The following is a 25,275-nucleotide window of genomic DNA, read 5'->3' on the forward strand; positions in this document are numbered from 1 at the left end:
ATTGAATATGGATCCAAGCAGAATACAGCCTATTAAGGTCAGTGAGCATGCTCCATGCGTCGTATCAGGCGGAGATTCCCTCTGACGTCGGGAAGGGACGAGGCGACCGTCTCCCCGCTTCTAGCATTTCGATCCTGCCCACCTCACCCAGACACTTGAATGCACGACGGTCCCAGGGAATACACTCAAGTTATGTGAGATTCCCCTGAGCTCACCACCGGACCGGGTTCCTTCTCCATCCCATTACTTATTATATCCTTTACCGAACCTTTTGAGTCCGTTCTTATCGGACTAAGGTTCTCTAATCCTCGCTGACGACATTGGTCTTCTTCCCCAGTTGCAGGTCAGATTTGGGGAGCAAAGTCACTACACAATGCCGTCTTTACTCCTTACGCTATGGAGCGCTCTGTCGCTAGGTTGTCTGCTCGAGACATCCGCGCGCGTGCTCGTACAGTACGCACAGCCGCAGACCCAAGTCTACCAGTACCAGGACAAAGACACGCTGCAACAGCCGCTTGCCACGAATCAATACAAGCAGACTCTACGCGATCTGATAGATGCCCTCGATGTCATGCAGGACAGCTACTTCGTCCTATACGAGGGCACTTGGCCGACCGGCAATGATTGGACTAGGGCCGTCCATGGAACGCACGTGTCAGCTACTCTAGCTGCGTTGACTGCACATACGGACGACAGTCTACTTGGGGTCCTCTTGAGCAACAGTGATGAAAGCGGTGATGAAAGTGGGAAGGACGACGGAGACGAAGCAGAAGACGAAGGAGACGAAGGAGACGGCCCCGAAGAAGGCGAAGAGGACGAAGAGGACGAAGGAGACGAAGGAGACGGAGAAGATGAAGGAGACGACTCCGAAAAAGACGCCCGGGACATTATCTCTGAGAACTCCCTAGCTCTCGAGAATCTTGTCAGCCATTTCTTCGGGCAAGTCACGACGTACTACTTTGGAGAAAACGCTCTCGGCCTCAGGGATCAGGCTTACGACGATATGTTGTGGGTTGTGCTAGGGTGGTTAGAGAATATCAAGTTTCAGAGGCTGCATTCTGATCTGCATTATGATACGGGGAGCTCGTCCAAAACTGGTGGGAGGCCGTGGCATGGGACACAGTTTCAGACGCCGGCCGCGCATCGGGCACGGTTATTCTACGAGCTTGCGTCGAAAGGTTGGGATACGATTGTGTGTGGAGGCGGCATGATATGGAACCCGCATTTGGGCGCGTATAAAAATGCCATTACGAATGAGCTATATATATCGTCGAGTATTGGGATGTACCTTTACTTCCCTGGCGACCAGATTGACGCCCCGTTTGCTGGTGCCGAAGAGTCAGAGGACGGTCTGCCTCATGATCCCGCCTACCTTAGGACGGCGCAGAAGGCGTACAGGTGGCTTAAGAACTCTAACATGACAGGGATCCATGACCTGTATGCCGACGGGTTCCATGTTCGCGGGTACCGGGGACCTAATCATCCAGGAACACGCAAGTGCGACGTGCTCAACACCATGGTATACACCTACAACCAGGGCGTGATTCTCAGCGGCCTCCGCGGCCTCTGGCTAGCTACCGGGTCCCAAGAATACCTAACCGACGGACACGAGCTTGTCCAGAATGTTCAGCGGGCAACTGGGTGGCCGGATATTTACGACCAACACTGGAAAGGCCTAGGCCGCGCAGGGATTATGGAAGACGCATGCGACTCCAATGGTGACTGCTCCCACGACGGCCAGACCTTCAAAGGAATATTCTGGCACCACTTTGCCGAGTTCTGCCGACCACTGCGTCCACAAGAGGAGCGCTTCCTCCGGACCCAGTCATACCACGACTCGAGCTTCAAGGACACCTACGATTGGCACCAAGAGCTATGCAGCACGTACCGCCCTTGGATCGAGCACAACGCCGAGGCAGCACTCGTCACAAGGAATGAAGAGGGCAAATTCGGCATGTGGTGGGGGAGACGATACCGCGTAATTGACGAGTCTGCCTCTACCAGCGATACGTCTCTGCCGGATGGTGCAGTGGACTACCGCAACCATCCAGAATCAATGCCGCCGTCCTGGTCTGCGAACGAGACGAACCCGATTGTCTCGAAGGCGGCAGCGGACGTTGAGTACAATGGTCCGGAATACAATGATCGTGGCAGGGGGCGGACGGTGGAAACACAGTCGGGTGGTGTAGCGGTGCTCAGGGCTTTATACCAGTGGAAGACGGCGGAGTCTTTGGCGGGTTGACAGCTGCAGCTTTCTTAGTACCCACATTGTACTCGAAGCTAGCGGTTTGCGCGCAAGTGTACAGAGTACTATTATTATTGATATTGTTAAACCTATATACCTAGAGAGGTAACCTTAACCTTTCAGAGTCTACGATTACACCAGCTGCACTCCACAAGCTAGTCAATTTAGACACAGCGTTGCCGCTCGCAAAGTCCTTACTGATTAGGTGCGGACGCCAATACTTAGATTCGGCTGCCGAGGTGGATTACATACCCAGACAGACACCTATATTATCATTACCAAGTACCGGCGCATCGGATTACGGCACTACCACAGTAACGCCTAATTTCACATATTATTACCAGGGCCGTATAATAGCCCTCATCGAACTCCTGAAAATGCATCTCCTCGTTGGTCCGGAAGTTTCGTCCAAGCAATCCGCCCAGCTGGTTGGTTGTCTTCGGGCGATCCTTCGGCCATATGCTAGAAAGAACTGGGTTAGTTATAATGGTGCGGTCTTTATGGGGGAGGGGAACTGCAGACGGGTTATATGGATCCTTGTCGATACTCCCTAGACTAGCAATACGGAGTAACTGTGCTACTGGTATGAGTGTGCTGTACGAGGGACCGGGCTGATTTGCAGTATATGAGAACTCGAACCATGGGCAAACACGGGCTATTAACCCATGACCATCCTAGTCTTAGGTATTCCGCGTGATCGTTTGAACCCATTACGGACGCTGTGGGTTGGAGACGCGTATACTCTGAAATTCGTGGCCGTTTCTAGGTAGATCATGCACTCTGTATATATATGAAGTGGATGGCGTAGGGTGAGCACTAAATGTAACTGGATAGGATAACACATCCTTACGAGAGGAACACAGGTCACAACTACGATCAATCGGTGTTGCACTCTTTATTGGCTCAATATGTAGGGGCCTCGGACTGTATGGGAGGCGCCTCCAATCATACAATCTGAGTGCGTGGCCTGTAAGCCGTCGCACTGACATTGCCATGCCATGTCAATCACGTTCACGGGCCCACAGCATACAGGGTAATAGCGCCAGCGACTCTGCAGACTGGTGGTCAGACTGAGAACGCAGACAAACAATCGGTTCAATCACTGAGTTGCTCAGTCACTCAGTCGCTCGGTGAGTCTACCTCGGCACCAACTGACATCAGCGACAGCTCTTGTGCTACTCTGTACCCTGGGCGCACCGGTAATCCACGGTTAGTACTCCGTATAACAATTCCAAGCATTGCGGGTAGCGACTCGAGGGAGCTCGAGTCGGCTTGTTGGTTGATCGGTGGTGGAGGGGCTAGGGAAGGGTGACTGCATCTATCGCATCCGGCTTGGGTTCCGCAAGGTACGCAGCCGAGGCGATTTGACAGTGATTTGATAGTGGACTGTTTTGACACATTGTCAGGTCTATCGCTACCTGAACCCTGCGAAGTGTTCGTTCAGCCCACGAAGGTCTAGCATGGCATCTGCTAGTGGAGAATCAGAATGAGGGTGAGCTAGAAGACGGGAGAAGGGAGAGGAGAATGATGTGAATCCCACGCTAGAACCCTCGAGCTTCCTTGGTTGGGCGGGAATCGAGCTTGTAAGGGCCAATAATATAAGCATTTATAGATAATATCGCTCCGCGCGTCTTGGATATCTTTTTTTTGCTTGTTCATTGTCAGTGCACAAAGATCAGGGATCACTGTCTAGATATTATATGCTTTGTCTTGTGCTCTTTTCACCGGTATGGTGACGGAGTAGTTCATCTGTAGTTTCTGTACTGTTACCTTGATAATTCACTAGGATGATGGGATGGATTTAGGGGGATGTTTAGTAAGAGCATCGACGGTCGCCGCTCGCCCATAGCTGGGACTCAATATCGTAGACACCTGCCTTCTTGGTATTTGGGGTTACATCCCGACCATGCTGTAGATGGCAGTTTTATGTATCCTACTTGGTCGATCAAGATAAGACCAACAAGCTGGGCGTTAAAACTGAAGAGGAACAAAGAAACCCATATGCAGCACAGGTAGGTTGTGGAGCCCTCTTTGCGCGGTTCCAAGGCAATATCAACAGTCCTGAGCTGATTATCTATGGGGTTCGCTGAAGGCGGCGCTTTGTGGACTTCGTGTAAGTATTAATGTAGTGGATGTACTTGGTGAATTAACCTTGAAGGGGTTTACTTAAACGTGGGCTGTGTACGCTGAGTAGGTTGAGAGGTTGAGAGGTTGAGTAGTTGTTTAGATTGAGTGAATATGTGGATATAAAGATCGAAATTCGATCGAAACTCGGTCGTTTCACAAGATACAGACTGATTAATGATTATTATTGATAATATGCGCCTGCTCCAGCCTCCAGCTCGAGCAGAGATTGAGTACTGCCGCGCTCGGAGAGCTCCGTCGCACATATTTAATTGGACGGCCAGCCTTATGAGCACTGCATGCATGGAGGTCATGGACAGTTGGTCGGACATGGCCTGAAGACTGAACATGCTTGCAATCCAAATTCTCCGCTTTGTCTGTCAGGCAAGCATCGGAGCATAATCCACTTGCTTGGGCACGGCCGTTAGGCTGGTTCCTTCGCCTATCGACCTTGTCAGAGTCGAATACATGGGACAAGACAAGGGACAAGACTCGAAATGCCTAGTGGATGGCAGCCAATGGACGGTTACAGATCAGCCCGCGCGGCGGCCGTTCTTTACCGGCCGAACAGGGGATCTTATGGTTAACTTGGTCTTGCAGCTGATGTCGACATCAACGACTTAGACATCCGCAGTTTCCCAGTTCACCAAAGGAAGTCGAAATGATACGCAAAATAAACAGTGGCACCGAGATACAGATACGTCCCAGATTTTGAAATAAAGACATTATCAATCTCGTGGAAGATAGCCGAACCAAGGATACATGGAAATTAGAATGGTTGGTGGAGACTAGAGAGTCACGCGGGTCCAAAGTCCTGTACCATTCACTGTACAGTAACTGTACAGTATCATTACCGGCCGATAGGCGTTGGTTTCTGCGCTTCACAGGGCCGGCTGAAGACCAGAAACCCACAGGGCAGGCGGTATACAAACTTGGAGATGAAATTATAGCGTTGATTACAATCTATTGTGTTCAGGTGTATAGGTGTATCCAAGAATATGGCAAAGCCAAGTGTGTTACAACTGAGAATGGGGCAACTCATCGCGACCGACGCCAGGCAGTACAAGGTATCCTCATCGGTGACAGTTTGATAAGCTATATGAACGCGGGGCGACAAAAAACGGCGTTTGATGCCTTACGGAGTGCTCTTCTGCTGTCAGCTCGTCTCCAGTCCGAGAGCCTGATGATACTATGATTTCCTCGACCATCGTATCCTGGGAGGGGACAAACTTCGCGTTTCGAAGACGCTGCGTTGTCGGTCAAGGCATGCCAGCAGTACACGAACGTGACTAGTGAGAGCCTGAGAGGTCGACTTTCGAGTTCCGAGTCTGCCAGCATTCTCTGGCCCGCAGGGAACAACCGGGGAACTTCCCGGCAGCTTTTTCACCTGATGGGGCTCATGTACGTTGACTGCAGAATAACCACGATTTTCTGGTCCTGAGCGGTGGAGATCGCGATCAGCTGCTTCGTTCGCTGTCCTAGCATACATACGACCAGGCGCCCTGTCCATGACGTACCACTTTCGCCCCAGACGCCAAGGTCGATGGTTGTCTCAAACAGTTTCTGTTTTTCTCTGCCTATGTCAACGGTCAGGCTGAGCAGATGGCGGTGCGTTTGAGTCCTGACAGTATGGTCTCCACTGGCCACCGAGCACTGTATTAGTGTACGGAGTATCTACACCGGACGTTCCACGGCTGGCACGTCAACGGTGTACGGGGTAGGATAACTTGAAGGTTTCAATGCACCAATGAGGAACCATCACTGCTGAGGGAGTCCAATAAGAAGTCTGAGCACTGATGTGCTTTGCCGTTGACAATTGTGGTGCCAAAACTGCCCAGCGCCAACTGTCAATACTCAATCCGCCGAAAAGACGCCGATAATGAGAGGATCCAGTTTTGAATATCAGCGTATGAATTATGAAGTAAAATCATGAAGCATAAAAGATTTAAAAAACCAGGTTGATCTACATTTTTCATGGTAGGGGGATCCGTGGGCGCAAGGGACGCGCCTAGTTGGAAAAGAAACTGGAAAAGAAACTTCCGTATTCTCCTTTTCAAGCCCCTGCCATCGATCATAGTACCCGCTACTTTGGGTCGGGCAATTTGATGATAGTAGTAGCCACTGGGCGGCAGTGCGGCACCGGCAGACGCCTCCTGCACCACCCCGTAGGGACTGGCGACCTGGAGACTTCAGCCAAGCAAAATAAAAGCATCGTGCATACACCGTATTCGAATCCTTAATATGCCAATCTTATAAGTTGCCCCATGGATCAACGTTGCGGAAATACTGGCAGGACTGAGTCCTTGTTTCAACCAAACGTCGCGTACCTGTAACCTGTGCCCGTGGCCCGTCTCCAGATCGCGAGGCGACACCGCTGCAGGAACATTTCGCGTACAGCAGTTCAGAAACCGCGCTGAATGCTCTCATCTGCCGTACAATTAATGTATCCAATTGTATCCAATGACCAAACACTGAAAAGTCTGTCAGTTGTATCGGCAGATGTCGGATCGGGTTAGTATCGTATCGAACCGAACCGCGCGTCGATGCTGAGCCTCTTGAGATGTTTCCTGGAGAATTCCCGTACCACGACTCTCGCTTGATCGACATTTCGTGACCTCATATTTGCCAGGACTGCGAGCATGAGACCTTTATTTCAGCCACCCCTAACCGAGACGGAACCGAACCCCATATTTTAGCAAACCATCGGCAATCGCATTTGGATCAGCGATGCCTTGTCATTTGCTCCTTCAATGATAGCCGCCCCTTGAGGCGACCCAGGCGGAAGTGAGACTGGAGAGGAGCCGGAAGGCAAGGCGCAGGCAGAGACAGGCAGTGGCAGCAGTGGCAACTGACACGGGAAGTGTCAATGATGATGATTCCCCATGATCTTTCCGTCATGATCACCATCTGCAATCAGCAGTGCTGCGAGGATTCAGTAGTACTCAGAGTAGGGCCAGTAGTACGGAGCAATGGTCGTCAGTAGTAGCGGTCGCTGGTCGATGATGAGGATCACCGTCTGCTGAATTCTTCTTGGCTTAGCGCCGTTCCCACAAGATTGGTGGTCCCCAACTCGTGGCCGCCACTCCAAGGTACGTACGAGGGACAGACTCCATGATTTAGGTATCCAGCGTCCAGTAAAACACACAGCGCAGCGTGATCTGTGACACTGTTCGCAGAACTATCCCGAAATCAAAAGAATCATACTCCGATTCCCTCATTTCGGTGAAGCACGGAAAACTACCTGAGTTGGGAGCAATGTTTGGTCGGCGGGGGAGGTTTAGGGGTTCGATTCGTCGTATTTGTCCACAGTCCATGCCTATTTGGCCCGGAGCTCGGTCGGCCATCCACGGTTCTTCCTGTAAGCGCCCCTTCCTTCCACGGTAATCTGAATACGCAGTCCCGTATTGAAAAAAGTACTGCTCGGCCTGCCGTCCAAATATCGTGCAGTCGTGAAGATCAGAGCAACATTGCCTTACCAAGCCTCTACAACGACAATAATAACCCAATTCCACCGCTCCTCCGATTTCCTCCTCCCGCGGTCACAAGGATCTCCATTTCGATCAGTTCCTTCATCTTCCATTGCCTGAATTACGTGTGGCTTCTACTACCCACTGACGGTTCTTTTGACCGCGACTCCGCCCGCCGTTTTCAGGCTTGACCACCCAACTTCATCACAACGTTCGTACATACTGCAGACCACAGAGACCACAGATCGAACCCGAGAAGGGAAACACTGCTTGGATAGAAGAGCCTGACTTGTCTTTCAGGCAGAGAAAGCGACTCGCAAACAGTGGTCCAAGTGCAGAGCCAGATTTGGTGAATTGCTTTGTCCAGCATCTATCAAGTCGCTCAGTCCCAACTTTCGCTAAAACCCAAGTTCCACCCCTCCAATTCAGTCTTTCAAGCTTTCCTTCCCTTCCCCTGGATCGCTCAAACGGTTTCTCTCCTGCTTTCTTTTCCTCTTTTTTTTTTCCCTTTTCTTTCCCTTTTCTCTGTCCATCTCGCTTCTGCCGCTTGTTCATTCTCCTTTCTCCCCTTTCTCTTACCGGCTCCCTGCTGCTTGCTCCACCCCTCTGCAAACCTTCTCAGGGACACCCTTTCGAAGCCTCCACGACAGCTACCTCCAGCGAAACGCAGATTTTCATCTGAGGTGATCGCTAGAGGTAGTTTTCAAACCTGTGGTGACTGTACTTGCCCGTCTCTGTCCATAAACCAGCACTTCCTCCTGGGTTCGCGTCAACCGGAGACCATAGAGCCCCTTCAGACACCTCCGCAGGCGCCTCCCCCGTAATATGGCATCGACGTCAGAGGTGCATAGTTCTTCCCCGGTTCCGACTCTGCCTCAGCCGAACGAAACCAACCGTGCCCATATGTCCTCGCTCTCGTCATCCTCTTCCATATCCGACGCGGAGACCGAACGCAGGGGCCGTCCTGAACGTCCCCGTATGGCCAGTCGCAAACCTAGCGCCTCAATACTGGTGCCTCGGGATCACCCCGAAATCGAAATCGAGGAGGAGGAGTTCCCGCCCGACGATGCGCGAGCCATGAGCCCGCGCCGCAATTCAGCGGATCTGGAGCGACTGGGAAAGGAGGCCAGACAGACCCTCCAGGAGTAAGCACTTCCTAGAGCAATTTGCCTTTCTCCTAGTCACTAACATGTCGCCTCCTAAAGACAAGCCAAGGCTCTCCAGTCGTCTCTCCAAGCTCTAGCGGAACGAATTGATGCAGTGAAAACCGACCACGACAAACTCGAGAACGAGAACAGATTCTTGCAGGATTACATTGGGGGCTTAACACGTAATATGAAGAGCGAGATGTCGAAGAGTACTAAAGTCAAGAAGTCGCACAAATAGGACGGCCGCGACGCCCCCTTCCCGACTCAGATTCAGAACAGTCGGGACTCTTTTTTTGCTCTGAGTTCGCGAAAACATCGAATCACTTCCATGCTATATCATCGCGCATTTTTCCCCTGGTACTTGGGCGGGTTTTTACGTGGCCATACATCATATTTTCAGATCGGACAGTCCACAAGTCGATGAACATTATTTAGCACTACACTGGTGAAGCTTGGGAATCGAGACCCTAGCGTCGATGACTTGCAAAGAGGCAGCATTCGCGAGGTCAACCATATCGCTCATCTGCGACTGCGATAACTAATCGGCTCTGAATAGCTGGCGACCGCGCAGCCGTTGATTCGCTTTTGTGTTTGTTCGACAGTCACGTCCACACTGACGCTCCACTTCCGCTTCATTCGCCTCTCGCCCCATATTCCCTTCTACGATCGACACCCTGTCCAGCGCTGTGACATCATTGCCTGCTATGTGTTGGCTGCTGAGGTCTGATCACCGGCCTTGGCGCCGATGCGTGCGGACGAGGGCCAATCTGTGACCGACTTCGCGGCAATGTGACACCTTCGCTCAGATGATTCGGGTTTCAACTGTTCATATTCCATTATTCTTCTTCGCCGAACCACGCATTTCTCTGAATTCTTATTTCTCTCAAATTCTACGGGCGGCATGGTGTATTTCTGTGGCATAGCACGCTCGGCGTTAGGGCAGCTGTTTTTACTGGGGAATTCTGTTTTTTATTAGACGCCGGAAACCGTACTGAGGGTTGCATTTGTTTCTCACGATTTTCAATCGATCGCACGCAGCAAATACCACAAAGCTAAAAAGGGCGACGGGAACGCATTTTCATGGAGCAGCTCACTCTTCCCCTTTCATTCTCTTTTGCCTCACTCCATCGTCCCCTCACGTGCACGCGATTATACCGTTTTCTTCCCTGTCACCATCATGCCTGTATATTGGAAATCGTCCTGGTCTGACGATTTGTCCAGGTTGACATTGACACCAACAGCATTCCATTTGGACTTTGAAGACATTTGCGTATTATATCCCGAACCAAGCGGTTATTTATTTATCCTAGCAAAGCACATAAAAAAATAAATAAATATTTTATTACTATTCAGTTTCCATCTAAGCAAACCCACTCTTAACATAGCTTCACTTGAACAGAGACAGCATAGGTAGTTGAAGTGCTAGACGAGACTGTTACGCATGCCGCGCACACCGTACTTTTGCACGTTCAGCACAGTAAACCACGATACTTGATTCGAAGGACTTACAGTACATAAATTCTCCGACACGGTCTCTTCAAGTCTCTCCCATACATACATCCAACCAGCCTATAGATGCAGAGTTCTGTATGGAGAACAGAGTACCTGTCAAAAGACGAAGCGAAACGCCACAGCCCACAATCACAATCCCATTTCTCAAACGATCCAGCCAGCCGCCAGCCACCATTCAGCCCATTGGCCCAATTTTGCTGATGGAAGTTTTCCGTCGTCGCTTTACGTCTAAGGATTCAGGAATCCTTCTCCGGCATGAAGTATCTTTCTGTATTAAGTACGGAGTGCCAAGTGCTAAGGTACTGTGACTAGGATGTATAGGAACATAGCTGGGGCTACTGTAAAGTCGGGGCTACGCTGACAGAACTTGTGCACTTGGCCATAGTACCTAGGCTTAGGCTTAGGCTAAGATGAAGGGTCTCAATAACTCGTTCACTCTGCACCTCTCTTTTTGTAGTGTTTACTGATCAAATCGCCGTATTACGGGGAAAATTAGGCGGGGAAACCACCGAGAGATTGCTTTCATATAAGGCTAAAATATAATGGGTGGTCTTTTATACCTATTGCAAGGAAAGGAATGAGATTGTTTTATTCTACGTCACATACATACCCCAAAGTCATCCTGTGCAGAACCTCGTTCAAAACCAGCAAGCAATGTTTCCTCTGCTCGGATCAAGTCAGGGACCGCAGATATCAATAGAGAAGAATAATGGACCTAAGATACCGGTTGATTGAGGGATGGCAGCTTGTTTGGGGGATCGGTTCCCCTCCAGATGTCAGGTCACGCATTCGTGTGACACCCCATACGTTTTCGTTAGAGTAGAAGGCGTCATCAATCCCGACGGCTTCGGAATACGTCCGAAAATAGCATGGACTCCCTACCTATCTCTTGTTTGAGACAATGAACAATGATAGGTAAGTTTAAAGGGAGGGGCTGATTAAGAGATGCAGGTTTCGCGCGGTCTTTTGTTTGCACAAGCCGCATACGTCATTTGTGTGCTTGACCAGTGTAGATTAGCACCCAAAACTGTATCGATGCAAAATGATGGGTGGCACATCGCAGGCCTCTTCCGGTGGAAGTCGGTTAGCTACCCAGCGCATTTGTCTATGAACCGGTGAGATCGACCGAGGCAGAGAAGCTCACGTCTCGGTGGCAACCGATTTGAGCCGTTGGGCCAAAGTAAGTCACATCTCTCGCCAAACGGCATACAGATATACTACATGGAACTATGAATTTCAACTTTCTTTGAAGCCACTGTCGGACTGAGATCTAAACTCGAGCTAAGGCGACAACAAACGCCAGGTGGCACAAAAGCGGTAGGACCAAGACAAATTTCATAACATAGTCAAGGCTCGGGAATGAGAAGCGATCCGATGGGGGAGGGTGGTAAGGGAAAGGTATTCTTTGAGACGAGGTAATAGGCAAAATGTAAATTAAAAGCGACCAACGAATATATGAATCGACGTGCCGCGAATGGAGACAACCGATCCACCAGCCATGCTGTCATCGTAGGAAGGAAAGGACCATTGAAGCGCAAGGAAGCGAAAGAAGCACCGCGACCGGCCATGTCCGGAAGCTTCATGTTAGAACACGCACGCCGATGGAACTGTGACCGTACATCTCCCTTCGTTCCTCAAGACCTTCAGTAAAGTCCCTCAACACTTTCCACGGACAGCCTAGCCCTGTTTCTAATGGTTGGTCTAGCATCCATGACCGGCACGCGTCCACCATATTTTCTTTATTCAGCGGGCTTCTCCTCTCCCTCAGCGGCGGGGGCTTCCTCCTTCTTTTCGGCGGGGGCATTCTCTGCAGCGGGTTCGGCCTCAGAGGAGGTCCAGAGAGTCTAAATCATGTCAGTAAGAACTGTTCCGAGCCTCGCGTGAATTTTACTAACCAGGTTATCCCTGAGAAGCTGCATAATAAGGGTGGAGTCCTTGTAGCTCTCTTCGCTCAGGGTGTCAAGCTCTGCAACGAAAGTTAGCCGAGCGCCCTATATCCGACATTACTGCGCTACATACCGGCAATAGCATCGTCGAAAGCAAGCTTGGCGAGGTGGCAAGCCTGGTCGGGAGAGTTGAGGATCTCGTAGTAGAAGACAGAGAAGTTAAGGGCCAGGCCGAGACGGATGGGGTGAGTAGGGGCAAGGTCGGTCTGAGCGACTTCGGTGGCAGACTTGTAGGCCTCCAGGGAGGCGTCGGCCGCAGTCTTGCGATTGTCGCCAATAGCGAACTCGGCAAGGTAACGGTGGTAGTCACCCTTCCTGTTGGCGTAGAGATATGTTAGAACGGGTGGCATAGATGAACTACAGAAACATACATCTTGTGGTAGAAGACCTTGGACTCGCCGCTCTGAGCGGACTTAATCAGGTGCTGGTCGAGAACGTCCAAGATGTCCTGGCAGATTTTGGCGAGCTCGCCCTCAATCTTCTGGCGGTACTCCTTAATGAGAGCAACTTGGGACTCGTTGCCCTTGGACTCCTCTTTTTGTTCGATGGAGGTAACAATTCTCCAGGACGCACGGCGGGCGCCGATGACGTTCTTGTAGGCAACAGAAAGCAGATTCCGCTCTTCCACGGTGAGCTCTACGTCGGAGGCGGCGACAACCTTCATGTTCTCAACCATTTCTAGATGGAAATCCGTCAATATCGAGGCCACGAGTTCCAGCAACGACCTAGAAACAAGGAGAACGAACCCTCGTAGCGTTCAGCCTGCTCGGCAAGCTTGGCCAGGTAAACAGCATCTTCGTGACCCATTTTGATAATCTAACCAGTATTAGACGAAAGTTAGCGACTGTCACCAAGTATGCACATTCGTTGGCAAGGACTCGAGTGGTGCGGTAATCCACAGCAACTTGGATTTAAAAAAAAAAAAAACAGCAAAAAAAAAAAAAAAAAGGAAACGACAAGGCCTAGACTGTAAGAAACATGCGTGGGGTAGGGTGCAAGTATCACGGGGTGATGGAAAGTGAGGCTGTGAGTGAAGGCTGCCCTGGTCTGCCCTGCACTAGGGAGCCCAGCTGTCACACGGCTGATAGCACGATACACCCCAGAATCCAACAGCAAACCACGTTTTCAAGTCAAGAGAATAAACTGACGATTTCGCGGAAAGTTGGCTGAATCGCAAACTCTGTTGGCCGTGTAGATGTCGAGCAGCTTGTTGTTCCGCCAGTCCTCCACTCGGCTGGCAGCGAGTAAACAGCATCGCGGTTATAGAGTCCAGCGTAGCCGGGGGCGGCTTGAACTCCAGGCATGCAATTCGACCCAAGACCACATTTGTAGAGAGCTGGAGCGATTCGACAGATACCAGTAGAGGGAAGCAAGTGAGACTATCGATGAACGCGTGGAATACACAGATGGGTGCGTTGAGGCGAAGGGTAAGAGCGAGGGAGGGGGAGACTGGGAGGAAACGGAGGGGAGTATCACTCACCTGTGCGATGGCAACGACAACAGAGGATTCAGTTGTTGAGAGAGTGTGATTAGGAAGAAGGAAAGAAGTGGGAGGGGATTTAATGTTAGAAGTGGTAGGAGGTTGAAAAGTGAAGGGGGAAATGAAATAGTGACGGAGCGAAATCGCAAAAGGAGGAGAGGAAGTCGAAGTTGGGAGAGGGGGAGACCTGCTCAGAGGTGGGAGGGGAGTCTTCTTCCTGCCATTTGCTGGGGGGCTCTGGCTGCCTCACCGTTAACCACCCACTCGTCTCTGCCGATAACCTGCGAGGCACGCTACTTGTCTACTATTACTTTATCCTATCAATCTGCCTATTTTGATCTGTTCAACTGTATATTCCACCCTCTACCTCTACAACAATGGTGATTCTACTCCCCCCTTCTGTTGAGTGTGGTGTGTGTGGTTCAGCAGTGGGCCACTCCGGCGTCATCCCTATTTCCCTCCGCCAATCGCCAGATGATTCCCGCATTATTGAATGAGCCTCGCTGCTAGTGGTTTTGTGCTTACAGGTACCAAGTAGGCAAGAGCTGCATTACGATGGGTGAGTTGGTGATGCATAGTTGTTCGGCTCGTGGGTGGTCTTCCATCGAGTTCTATGTACAGCCGCCGAAGCTTCAGTTCCTGTGCGGTCTCCTCTGCCTCTGATTCCGCAGCTACTGTACTTCCTTTTCTTGCCTCTCATCATGTCTCTTGTAAGTACGAGGTGGGAGTAACTTGTAGATATCTTATAGACTTCATACGACCATAACAGGCAGAGCTAGAGATTTTCCCTAAAATCACCCCTGTACCATTCATTATTTCAGGCTAATCATTAAAGATCACATGATCTTGCTGGGTACGGCTGACTCATTTTGAATCACATGACCTATTGACGTCAGCTGGGTCCAGCCAACGCCAAGTATACCCTCAGCCACTGCCATATTTCCAAGGCAACGAATAAGGTACTACTGTTGCTCACCAGTCAGACCACCCCCTCTTCCTTTCTTCTTCATCCATTTAGCTTCTTCTCACATCATCGATTTAAAACTCTCTCACTTCCATCTACAGAGTATTACAATCTATAATCACTATGCTTCGTCAATCCATTACTCGTCCTCTCTCCACGACATCCCGTGCCATCCTCACCCGCCCTTTCTCCGCAATTGCTCCCAGAATGAGTGAAGGCGATACCGGTGCCCCCCGGCCTGGCGGTGCTGCGCACAGGTGCGTATACAAAATGCTTTTGCTTCTGACTACTCTGAGAATTTAGCAAGCTACGTTCCTTGCTCCATCTCACTGCGTTTCCATGCACTCCGATCGGATGATGTCATATCCTCGTCCAAGCTCGAGACAACACCATCACATTCAGTTCTCAGGCCAGACAGCTAACACCTTGATCTCGCAATTCAGTGATGTGTGGCAGAAGCGAGAAACCGCTCAGGAGAACCTCTACATGTACGAAAGAGAGAAGGAAAAGTAATACCCCAACCTCGCAGTTCCTGCAACGACCGGTTATCGCTCTTGGACATCCTACTGACCTCGAAATCCAATTTCATAGGCTTGAGGCTCTGAAGAAGAAGATTCAAGAGCAACGCGAGCACCTGAATGAGCTAGACAAAAAACTGTATGCTTTGATTCCTTCGGCCTTTGGCCGTCCCCTGCGATTCGTGCCCGGTGGAACTTCCAGCTAACGTGATTCCACTACCAGTGACCAATTCACCCAGAACGGGAAGAAATGAATTTGATTCTTTATAGCTATTTCTGAAACTGGTGCTCGTCGGAAATGTTACTTCATGGCAAAGGATATCCCGCCATTTCGCGCAGCACATATCATCCGCATTATCCAGCGCTGATGTATTTGGCTCAATGCACCTTAATCGACAACCCTTCTCAGTTTAATAATAGCTCGTAATTATGTGCTCTCCGTATGAAAGCAGGATTACGAAGACTACCTGTACACTTGTCCCGTAAGTAGGCATTGAAAAGTATTGAACAAGCTGTAATAGACAGTAAGCCCCAAAGTACGCCAAGTACGAAAGTGAAAGACGGGCCTATTGCAATGTCCATCATTTACCTAATAAATACCATCATATCGCCATCCTAAAACCTAATGATCTTGATTGAAGAAAACGACTTATGGAGACCCAAGCTTTTACCGACGTCCCATGTAAGAGCGGTAAAAGTCATCCGCAGCATTTGCACTTCCAGCCCCTGACATGCTGAGTCCATGCCCGAAGCGCGCCGACATGCTTTGCCCAGCCTTCTGCGCCGCGGCGACCTTTGTCTGGAGTTCAGTGGTGCCCATATCGATGGTCTGCAACTGAGAGAGATGCGAATTGAGGATGCGAACAATTTGGGAGATCTACATGGCTCAAGTAAGTATTGATTCATAAGGCCTCGGGAAGCAGTCAAGCCAGGCTTTCTTACCGGTTCGTCAGCCTTGTTTGTTTTGCTGAGCGTCGACGAGGCGTTGTTGACTTCCTCGATCATGCTGGAGAGATCCCTGCCCATGTCGTCTAGACGTTCGGAAAGTTTCTCGGCAAGTTTGTAGCTAACCGATTTGTCAGTAAGAGAACAAGAAGAGAAATTGGCGAATATTGCGTGATAAATGTAGGCACGTACGTTCGTTCACGCTCCTGGTCAGGCCCTTGTAGACTCTCGCCAGGTCCAACCTGCTTGGACATCATCTCGTCGACTTCGCGTTCATAGCGATCCAGCCAGGAGCTCAGTTCGTCTTGCTGCCCCTCAACGGAAGCAAGCTGGCGTTCGATCTCCTGAGTGGCACGTTCGGCGTCCACTGTACTGCCGTACAGCTTTTGAACCCTGCTGCCATTCTCGACTATCATTCTATCCCACTCAGCAACCTTCTCGGCTTGCTCCCGGAATTCTTTCTGGTACTTGGTTAAGTCAGTCGCCCATCGAGTAATGATTTCATCCATCGTCTTATTCTTAAGGCGTGACTGAGCCGGTGGAGGTGGACCAGCGGTCGATGCGCCGAGAGCAGGACCGCCGGCTGCAGTGGTACCACTCGAACCGGAGGTTGCTGCAGTTGTGGTCGTAGTAGGTCCGGATGTCGCAGTCAGCGCCGGTTTGGCGCCTGTACCAGTTGTAGTAGCTTCTGCAGACGTGCTTGGAGCTTGCGTGGTCGCTGTCTCAGCGGGCTTGCTAAACAGGCTCCCTGTCGAGGCTGCAGGCTTCGTCGTCGAGGTTTCCGCGGGTTTTGATGTACCCAGACCCCCAAACAAACCGCCAGAAGGAGCAGCTGCAGGAGTAAAAGAGGGTGTGGCGGATGACGTTGTTCCACCGAGAGAGAAAAGAGGCTTCTGAGGTGTAGCAGAAGATGTGGTTGTCTGGGTGTTTTTAGATGCCGCGTCAGTGCCAGAGGATGGAGCCGCAAATAACGAGGGAGTTTGTGTGCCCGAGGCAGGGGCATTTGAAGTCAGCGAATTCGAGGTATTATCTGCAGTTGTCGTCGGTTTTGTTGATTCAGCTGGTTTGCTTGCGCCGAGATTGGCAAATAAGTTACCGCTAGTAGCAGTAGATGATGGAGTACTCTCCTGCGTAGTAGTTTTTAACAAGCTGCTGCCGGTAGACTGTCCACCTCCAAAAAGCGACGGGGCCGATGTAGCAGGGGTTGGATCGGACCCAGACGACGTTGTTTTTAATCCGAAGAGGCCGCCAGGCTTTTGCTGCCCGAACAGAGATTGGCCTTGTGCGGGAGCGCCTCCCTGCGGCGGAGGACCAGCAGGAGTAGTGGACGGCTGGCCGCCGAAGAGTGTGTTCGTGCCAGAAGACGCAGGAGTTGCTGTAGCGGCTCCAAAGAGGCCACCGCCAGGTTTACTGGTACCGCGAAACAGTCCGGTGCCCGATGACTCCGAAGCGGGCGACTCTGTCGGCTTGTTGGGTGTTTGTGAGGATGTCGCACCACCAAAGCTGAATTTAGGAGTACTGCTGCCGCTACCAGGTCCAGCACCGAATATAGACGAGCCTTGGTTGGAAGCGGCTGCGGCTCCAAACGGTGATGAAGAAGTGCCGCCTGTGGTTGCTCCAGCATTTCCAAAGAGACCGCCGCTTGAACCAGTATTCGAGGACGTTCCAGCGGATCCAAACAATCCACCACTTGACCCCCCCGAGGAGTTCTGTTTACCGAAATTGAACGCCATAGCGCAGGGAGTGACGACAAGGATATCGCGGAAGGGCAGCCCTGGGTTAATGAGCAAAAACGTTAGCGAAATTTGAACCATTCGTAAAGATGAGAAGAGATTTAAGCATTCTTACTGCGCCCAGAACTGGAGAGAAGCTCGTTTAATTGAAAATGGTTGCGAGACACAGGAGGCAAAGTCAATAACAACACCGGGACAACTGCTCAAGATAATAAACCCAGATGCCGCTGAAGCTGCTCGCGAAGTTTGTTGCGCTTACAGAAGCCAATCACGTTGAGGTGCGCTTATCTGCGTCTATTATGAGCACCTCAGGCAGAATAATTCCAGCCTCAGGCGCTAAGGCAACTAGGTCGAGGCTGGACTTCGTCACCAGATGGTCTGAATTATCCAATCTGTAACCTGCTTTTTCCAACCTTGCCTCCTTTTGTGCATCTGGCCGTCTCCTGTCGAGCCTCAGAAGCCACAATCTACGCCTACATGACCGATCTTGACTTCTAGAGCGTACTCTTTCTCCATGTCGGAACGCCCCTCTCCTCCGACCAGCTCGTACTTGGAGCCCCCGAGGCAGAGCCTGGAGCTCGAGGACCCAGGGGCCCCTGACCATGGTAAGCCTCTCAAGCGCTCAGATGCACAGTTATTCGCCGGCAGCTCATTGACTGATATCTATAATTTATAGCCTCCGATAGCGACGAAGAGCATTTCTCAGATGCCAGCGAAGGCAACTCACGTTCTCGCTCCCGCGCAACGTCTCGTGCTTCTCCTGTACCCCGGACCCGGGTGGAGAAAGTGGACGATGTCCCTTCACACGGTGACGTCCCAGGAACCAGCGCATATGAGAAAAGAGAGCAAGATGCTGTTCCTGATGAGGTTGAGGTGATCTCACGCAGCAGGAGCCCTTCCACTGCGGGGCAGCATCGCCGGTCTGCAACCCCCGGGGGTACACCAATTCCCCGGACCGTGGTGGAAAAGGTTGACCCAGGCCAACCAAGTTACGGTGATGTTCCTGGGACAGAGGCGTATGAAAAACGGAAAGCGGACGCTGTTCCAGATATAGTCACCAAGACTTCCGAATCCCCAACCCCGTTGGCAGCACCCACGGAGTTCGGCGAGGCAAATACCACAACGACGCCTGTACCGGAAACGCTACTTTCTGAAGTCGGTGATGCACCGGATGATGGGTCAATACACTCTGGTCCACGTGCTCATCGAAGACGGCCGAGCGACACTTTGCCGGATGCAACAGAGACGGTCTCTGACTCACCCGGTAAGCATACGGTTCTTTAACCTCTAGGAGGGCTCAAAAAAACTCAGGGACGATTGACCAATTCAGATCTTCTGCCTCATTCAAATAGCCCCTCGAATCCGAATCACACTGGACAAAACACAACATTAAATGAAGGGGATTCTGCTGAAACCCTAGGCGGTGATGACTTCGACGACTTCGAGGAGGGGGGTGATGATGACTTCGGCGACTTCGACGACGGTTTCCAAGAGCCAGATGCAAACCTCGACGAACCTGATCCCGCCTCATTACAGCCCTCCCAGAAAACGACGCCGCCTTTTGTCGTAAGTCTACCGCAATAAGTTGTGCTCGTTGTTCCCATATTAATCAGTGTCTAGTCTCCTTTAATAGACTTCGAATCTATACAATCTTTGCCTGACCTGCTCACCACTCTGGACGGAACCCTTGACCGACTTTTTCCTGCATCTAAAGCTGCGCTATCCAGCCAGTCAGACTTACAAGCTATCCCGAACTCGTCTGCCATCTTCAGCACTGAACGCTCACTCTCATTATGGTCTCAGCTTGTTGCCCCACCCCCGCTTCAACCTCAGAATTGGGTCAAGTCCCGGATTCGTCGCCTTTTCCTCGTCTCCCTAGGTGTCCCCGTAGACCTAGACGAAATCCTGCCTGCATCAAAACAAAAAAAACTCATTCTCCCATCCATTAACATTGACGGAACTAAATCGACTTCCGCGGGCTCATTATCCCGCTCCCAAAGCCTTGCTAGGAAAGACTCACAAAGCGGGCCTAACAGCCCACGTGCATCCAGCACCGCGACTCGGCAGCGGTCATCCAGACGGCGCGAGCCGTCACCACCACCAGAGCTCGACCTCGCTACGGTACGGCGACTTTGCGCAACCACCGACGCCGCACTAGATGGCCTCACCGACACTGAACTCCAAACCCATGTCAAAGAGCTTGAACAGCTCACGCTGCGCGCTTCCGCCGTACTCGAATTTTGGCTAAAACGCCGCGATGGTCTCTTAAGCGAAAAGGAGGCTTTCGAGGGCGTGATAGAGAATCTAGTAAATCATGCTCGGCGTGTACGGAAATGATGATCAAGAACGAAGTGAAGAACGACCTCTTTATATTATAAGTGTTTAATCATCTATCCATCCAGCCCTTCATCCGTACTTTCACCGTCCATGATTAGCGCCATTTCATTTTCACTTTCTATACCTACTGCTTGATGTTGCTTAGACCACCCCTTCCCATTTTATACCAGCTAGCAAATGATACTAAGCGTCTGGGGCAATTTTTTACGGAAAAACTTATTGTAAGCATAGTAACCGCACAGCGGGCTTAGAGTTCTACAGATTCCATTTTAGGGTTTCCTGCCATTCAAGCCTAGCTATATGTTTATGATATTGTTAAATAGTCTTCCGCTATGCTTCCATGTCTCTCTATACTAATGTTTAATGTTCATAGTAAAGTCACGGCCATTGGCTGCTCAGGTTCACACTATATGTCGACTTCACGAGGCAGGTGATTCAACGGAAGGTATATACTGCAGTACCGTTCGTTACTTCACAATCAAGATGAAAATGCAGCCAGCTACCTAGTTCGTCATAAACCACGGTATTCAGTAATGATCAACGTATGATTTATCTGCCCAACCAACCAACGAATCCCCGATTAGATACAAAGAGGACCCGGACTCCATATATTGCAATAAAGGCTTGAAGAGTTTACGCAAACCAAATTCAATCCACTGTAATCCAAACAGTCACACCGCATGCAGGAAAGCTCCAACATGATTATCCTTGAGACGGGAGATGGTATGATGGGTATCAAGCTTGACTGGATTCAACTTCATTTCATGGCTCGTCGCAGGTATTTGTGAGTACTTACTGCGACGCAACGGTGCTTTTCTGGACTTGGACTAGGCTCAGGTCTGTGATGAGGTATAGGTACATGAAGACAAAGAGATGGGTAAAAGTACTAAAAAGGACATGAGACATGAATCGCGGGGTATCATCGTGCAACAACCAGTGCGCCTGTAACTGTGCAAGTGGGAGAGAAGCTTGCTGGAAAGAGAAGAGCGGCCTAGAATCTGGATAGAGAAGCAAGAGAGGTAAAAGAAAAGAAAAAAGAAAGGAGACGAAAATGGGACGGAAATGTAGACGAATTATGCCAGAAAATATTCCAGCTCATCAATCCAGGACAATGACCTCGGGAGACTGATCCGGAGTTCGCTCTGGTACAGGAGCAGAGGCAGAGCGGTCGACCTTGATTCGCTGTTGGATTCCAGTGTGCAGGACACTTGACTTTCGCTTTAAAGCTGTTCGAGAAATCCGTTGCTCAGAGGACGAAGTGTCATTATCGGTTACTACGTCCCAGGTTCCGTCGGCTCTGATTTTCAAAGCGCGAGCGCTTTCATATTGGTTCGTGCGTTCCAATTGGTTGCGCACGTCGGCCAGAAATCCATCAACAATGAGGTTTTGGGGGCGAGCATCACGGCCGCAGATGGGACACTTCCAGTCCGCTACTATCGCAGATTGAAATCCAGATTTGAGGAGGCGAGTCCCTAGGAATGTCTCATGATCAAAGCATTCTGTGTGGTCACAATGACGACCGCGCACGGGGACAGCGAAGATGCGTGCAGTGTATGGATCAACGAGGCTGACCTTGAGATCGTCGCTAACGATACTCAGCTCGTCGCCATCTTCGTCGGGCTTGAGTGCAAGCTTAGCTTGAATGCGCTTTTGCGACTCGGCGGCTGGCAGAGGCTGGGCAAGAGCCTTTGCAGGGGCAAGGGAGCGGAAGGTGAGTACTTCTACAGCCACTGCATATGTGAAGTTCTTTTGTTCAGCAGGTCCTAGAATGAAGTTGACTTCGATCTTATTTAAACCTTCTTGGAGGACAAGCGTAATGTCCACTGGGAGGTCTCTGGTGTTGTGGATTTTGCGACGCGGGAATAGCTCTATATTGTTGATGTGCACGTATATTGCAGTAGGCCACGCGGTTTCTGCAACGCACCACGAATGTTCGTTCAAACTGACAGCAGATTGCGGGGCCTTAATGCATCTTAGACGATAAGTCTGGCTGCCCTCCTTAACGGTCCGAAGTAGACGCTCCCCTTTGCCTTGTCCACGATAAGATGCGCGGCGGTTCAGCTCATCTCCCGACAACGAAATAGACTCTGTAACGGCACCGTCTTCCTGGCGGAGGATTTTGGGTTTCATGAAGAATGAGGTCATGTGAGGCAATAACTCTGTTTCACTGGTTCCAGTGCCATCGCCCGAGATAAATCTGTTGATTGGATCGCGAAGATAGGCCTGGTGGATGGCAAGCCGATTAGGGTTTGGCCGTGTGTTTATCACCGGGGGCGCATTTGGTGGGGGTAGGAGTGGCGTCCAGAAGGGCTGGCGTGCTGCCTGCTGTTGTAGTTGCCGAGGCTGTGTTTGAAGTAGCGTTGCATAATGTAGGTTTGGAGACTGTGTTCTGTGGCCTGCAACCATTTGCGATTGTGGCAGTGGACCTAGAACAAGCCGTTTATTTTGTGACCCTGTTCGCTGAGATTGCTGTGGCTGCTGAAGTTGTTCGAGTTGCTGAAGCTGGGGCTGAGACTGCGAGTGAGAGGGCTGTTGGGGATACTGTTGAACGAGGCGCCCCTGATGCGATTCACGCGGCATCATGGCTTGCGGCGTCGTGGCCACGATGGGTGATATAGCTTGCCCTGACTGAGCCCACGGCTCGGAACCGCGCTGTTGTGTGTCAGGTTGCTGGGGTACAGACTGTCCTGGAAGCAGGGACGGTGTTGCGCTGAGGGAACTTCTGGCTGACGCCGGAGCCATGCCGTTCCGGCCTCCCGCTGCAAGATGCGACTGCATATGTGGTGAATGATGCTGCACGAAGTGCAGGTTTGGTGGTGCTGATACAGGAGTGGGTACAGTCTGTCCTGGACGCGAAACGCCATGAGCGACACCGGCAATTCTCGGTAGGTCTGCGCCAACACTGTCCCTCCGTGCTGTTGCAATAGCCGCATAGTACATTGATGTGATTTCTTCGTTTTCACGGCGCCTCTGTTCAATGGAGATTGGCCCCGAGAGACGGCGCATATAGTAATCAAAGTCTCGCAAGAAGATTTCTCGTAGTGAACCTTCCGCCTTAACGCCGGGAATCCGCCGAGACAAGCAAAGGAAAATGTTGAACTGCAATGTCATGGACATGACACCGAGCGACCTCAGATCATCCAAGAGCGGTGGGTGGCCTTTCGTCCGCACAATGTCTTCAAAAACTGGCCATTGTGTCACCAGGTCAGCCAGAAGGCGCAGCATCCCCTGAAACTGGATGTGATACTTCCAATCCTTGAGTAGCTCTGACAGAGGGGATGGAAACTCAACACACCATTGTAAAAAGTTCGACGCGACGCGCTGATTATCCACCAAAAGATTCCGGACAATATATAAGCCTTTCACATGCTCGGGACCAAAGCCGGGGAGGTTCTTGAGCTGCGCCGAGTCGTAGCTGTCGAGACAGTACACCTGATGGAGGGCAAGGAATATGAGGTCCTGATGTGTAAGGGCATAGTCCAGGAGTTGAAGCCGTGGAGCTTCAACGCCATCGTGGACAAACAACGACCGTTTTTCCTTCGCTACAAACGCATCCAAATTCCGTTTTGCGCGCACAAAAAACTCCGCTGTAATGACCGAAGGGCGGTCCGAAGCCAACGTTTGTGAGAGGGTCTTTGTGTGCTGCTGTGGTAACGGAGGAGTAGGAACTGGAGCAGTAGGAGCAGGATGAGAGTGGCCAGGCGGGCTAAATGGAACGAAGCGGGGATATCCTTGCCGAGTTGCTGAAGAGTTCGCCTGTTGATTGCTTGGTATGGAGGCCGGAAATGTTCCTACAGTAGAACCGTTTGGTTGCGGACGCCGTTGATTTGAAGCATGTTGCTGCAGCGGAGGCGACGGGAAAGCAGTCATGGAGGGACTGGCAATGGGGCCCCCATTTCTCTCGACGGCAACTATCGGACTGGTATGCGATCTCGGGGGAATGGTGGGGTCCGGCGAAGGAAGTGAGGAGACCGACTGCTGTTCCAGACAGCCCTGCTTCTGTGTCTCTTGATTCTCCGGATTCTGCTTCTGCTGTGCTATTGTAGTCGAAGAGGGCAAAGTCTGAAGACGAGTGACTGCATTTCGGGGAGCTGTGGGCGCAGGCGAGGCGATAGCACTTTGATTATTGTGGAATGAGGCGAGATTCTGGTGTGAGGATGGGAGATCTGGCATCGGAGGAGGAGCTGGAGAAGCTGGAGACGCTGGAGCAGGAGGAGCAGCAGGAGCAGGAGCAGAAGCTGACGGCTCCGGGGTTGGGAGTGCTGTCGTCTGAGTCTGGTCGTCGCGCTGAACGAGAGGAGAATTCATCCACGCGTACCTCGCTTTCCGAGCGGCCCCCGCGAGAAACCGGTTAGCGGTGGAGTTTTGTACGGTCACTTCCAACCCCGAAACCGTTATGCGGCGCGCAGGATCGGGCGGGCGACTATTCTTATTAGCCACGGGCGGGGTCATCCTAGCATGTTGAGTGTGCGTTCATCGGCAAGCAAGATGGCGGTGTTTGATGGCAATACCCGGATTGTTTGATTGCAATCAAGTTGGCCGGGCGCAGATGGTAAGTTTCCGCTTCGGGGAGGGTGTGAAGCCGGTGAGAAGAAAAAGAAACACAGACTTGAAGCACAAACCAGCAGAGGTTTCAAATGCTGGTCATTATGCTGGATTTTGCTATTCATTAAGACGAGTGATACTGTGCTATTCACAAGGTCGACTCTAATGGCTCATCCATGCATTTGCTACCTCTTTTGCTGGAGCTCTATATTGATGGGAGGAGACTGCCAGGCCACCTAAGCATTGAAAGATGAGTCTTTTCTTCAGCCTCACAATGGTAGGCGAAAGCCATAATGGGACTGCCAAGAAGT

General features: G+C 51.1%; 7 protein-coding genes across 7 annotated transcripts; 4 read left to right on the forward strand and 3 right to left on the reverse strand.

The window, feature by feature from the left end:
• The first annotated feature begins 17 nt into the window (after positions 1–17).
• BDW70DRAFT_131004 (putative glycosyl hydrolase) lies at positions 18–2,374 on the forward strand. The gene has a single exon (XM_073735912.1). It carries the CDS (start codon positions 374–376, stop codon positions 2,240–2,242), a length of 1,869 nt encoding a protein of 622 aa, XP_073598786.1. The 5' UTR covers positions 18–373; the 3' UTR covers positions 2,243–2,374.
• Positions 2,375–8,526: 6,152 nt separating this feature from the next.
• Positions 8,527–9,454, forward strand: BDW70DRAFT_123329 (short coiled-coil protein). The gene is made up of 2 exons (XM_073734814.1): positions 8,527–8,981; positions 9,042–9,454. The coding sequence occupies exons 1-2, from the start codon at positions 8,662–8,664 to the stop codon at positions 9,220–9,222; spliced, it is 501 nt and encodes a 166-aa protein (XP_073598787.1). The 5' UTR covers positions 8,527–8,661; the 3' UTR covers positions 9,223–9,454.
• A 2,348-nt stretch (positions 9,455–11,802) lies between these two features.
• On the reverse strand, positions 11,803–12,237 carry BDW70DRAFT_123471 (uncharacterized protein). The gene has a single exon (XM_073734816.1). It carries the CDS (start codon positions 12,077–12,079, stop codon positions 11,843–11,845), a length of 237 nt encoding a protein of 78 aa, XP_073598788.1. The 5' UTR covers positions 12,080–12,237; the 3' UTR covers positions 11,803–11,842.
• Positions 12,191–13,358, reverse strand: artA (14-3-3 adaptor artA). Its single transcript, XM_073734817.1, has 5 exons — positions 13,189–13,358; positions 12,814–13,120; positions 12,516–12,757; positions 12,392–12,462; positions 12,191–12,340 (listed from the first exon to the last, which is right to left on the reverse strand). Exons 1-5 carry the CDS (start codon positions 13,247–13,249, stop codon positions 12,236–12,238), a joined length of 786 nt encoding a protein of 261 aa, XP_073598789.1. The 5' UTR covers positions 13,250–13,358; the 3' UTR covers positions 12,191–12,235.
• Positions 13,359–14,913: 1,555 nt separating this feature from the next.
• BDW70DRAFT_123507 (uncharacterized protein) lies at positions 14,914–15,841 on the forward strand. Its single transcript, XM_073734818.1, has 3 exons — positions 14,914–15,143; positions 15,330–15,395; positions 15,478–15,841. Exons 1-3 carry the CDS (start codon positions 15,010–15,012, stop codon positions 15,608–15,610), a joined length of 333 nt encoding a protein of 110 aa, XP_073598790.1. The 5' UTR covers positions 14,914–15,009; the 3' UTR covers positions 15,611–15,841.
• Positions 15,842–18,596: 2,755 nt separating this feature from the next.
• BDW70DRAFT_157554 (DUF5102 domain-containing protein) lies at positions 18,597–20,419 on the forward strand (the record flags this gene model as incomplete). The annotated part of the gene is made up of 4 exons (XM_073740371.1): positions 18,597–18,687; positions 18,759–19,346; positions 19,413–19,648; positions 19,703–20,419. 4 exons carry the CDS (start codon positions 18,597–18,599, stop codon positions 20,417–20,419), a joined length of 1,632 nt encoding a protein of 543 aa, XP_073598791.1.
• Positions 20,420–21,517: 1,098 nt separating this feature from the next.
• On the reverse strand, positions 21,518–24,871 carry BDW70DRAFT_157555 (MIZ zinc finger domain protein; the record flags this gene model as incomplete). The annotated part of the gene is made up of 1 exon (XM_073740372.1): positions 21,518–24,871. The coding sequence occupies one exon, from the start codon at positions 24,869–24,871 to the stop codon at positions 21,518–21,520; it is 3,354 nt and encodes a 1,117-aa protein (XP_073598792.1).
• Between the last annotated feature and the right edge of the window lie 404 nt (positions 24,872–25,275).

This window comes from Aspergillus foveolatus (assembly GCF_047715535.1).
Source record: "Aspergillus foveolatus strain CBS 279.81 unplaced genomic scaffold BDW70scaffold_9, whole genome shotgun sequence".
NCBI classification, from domain to species: domain Eukaryota; kingdom Fungi; phylum Ascomycota; class Eurotiomycetes; order Eurotiales; family Aspergillaceae; genus Aspergillus; species Aspergillus foveolatus.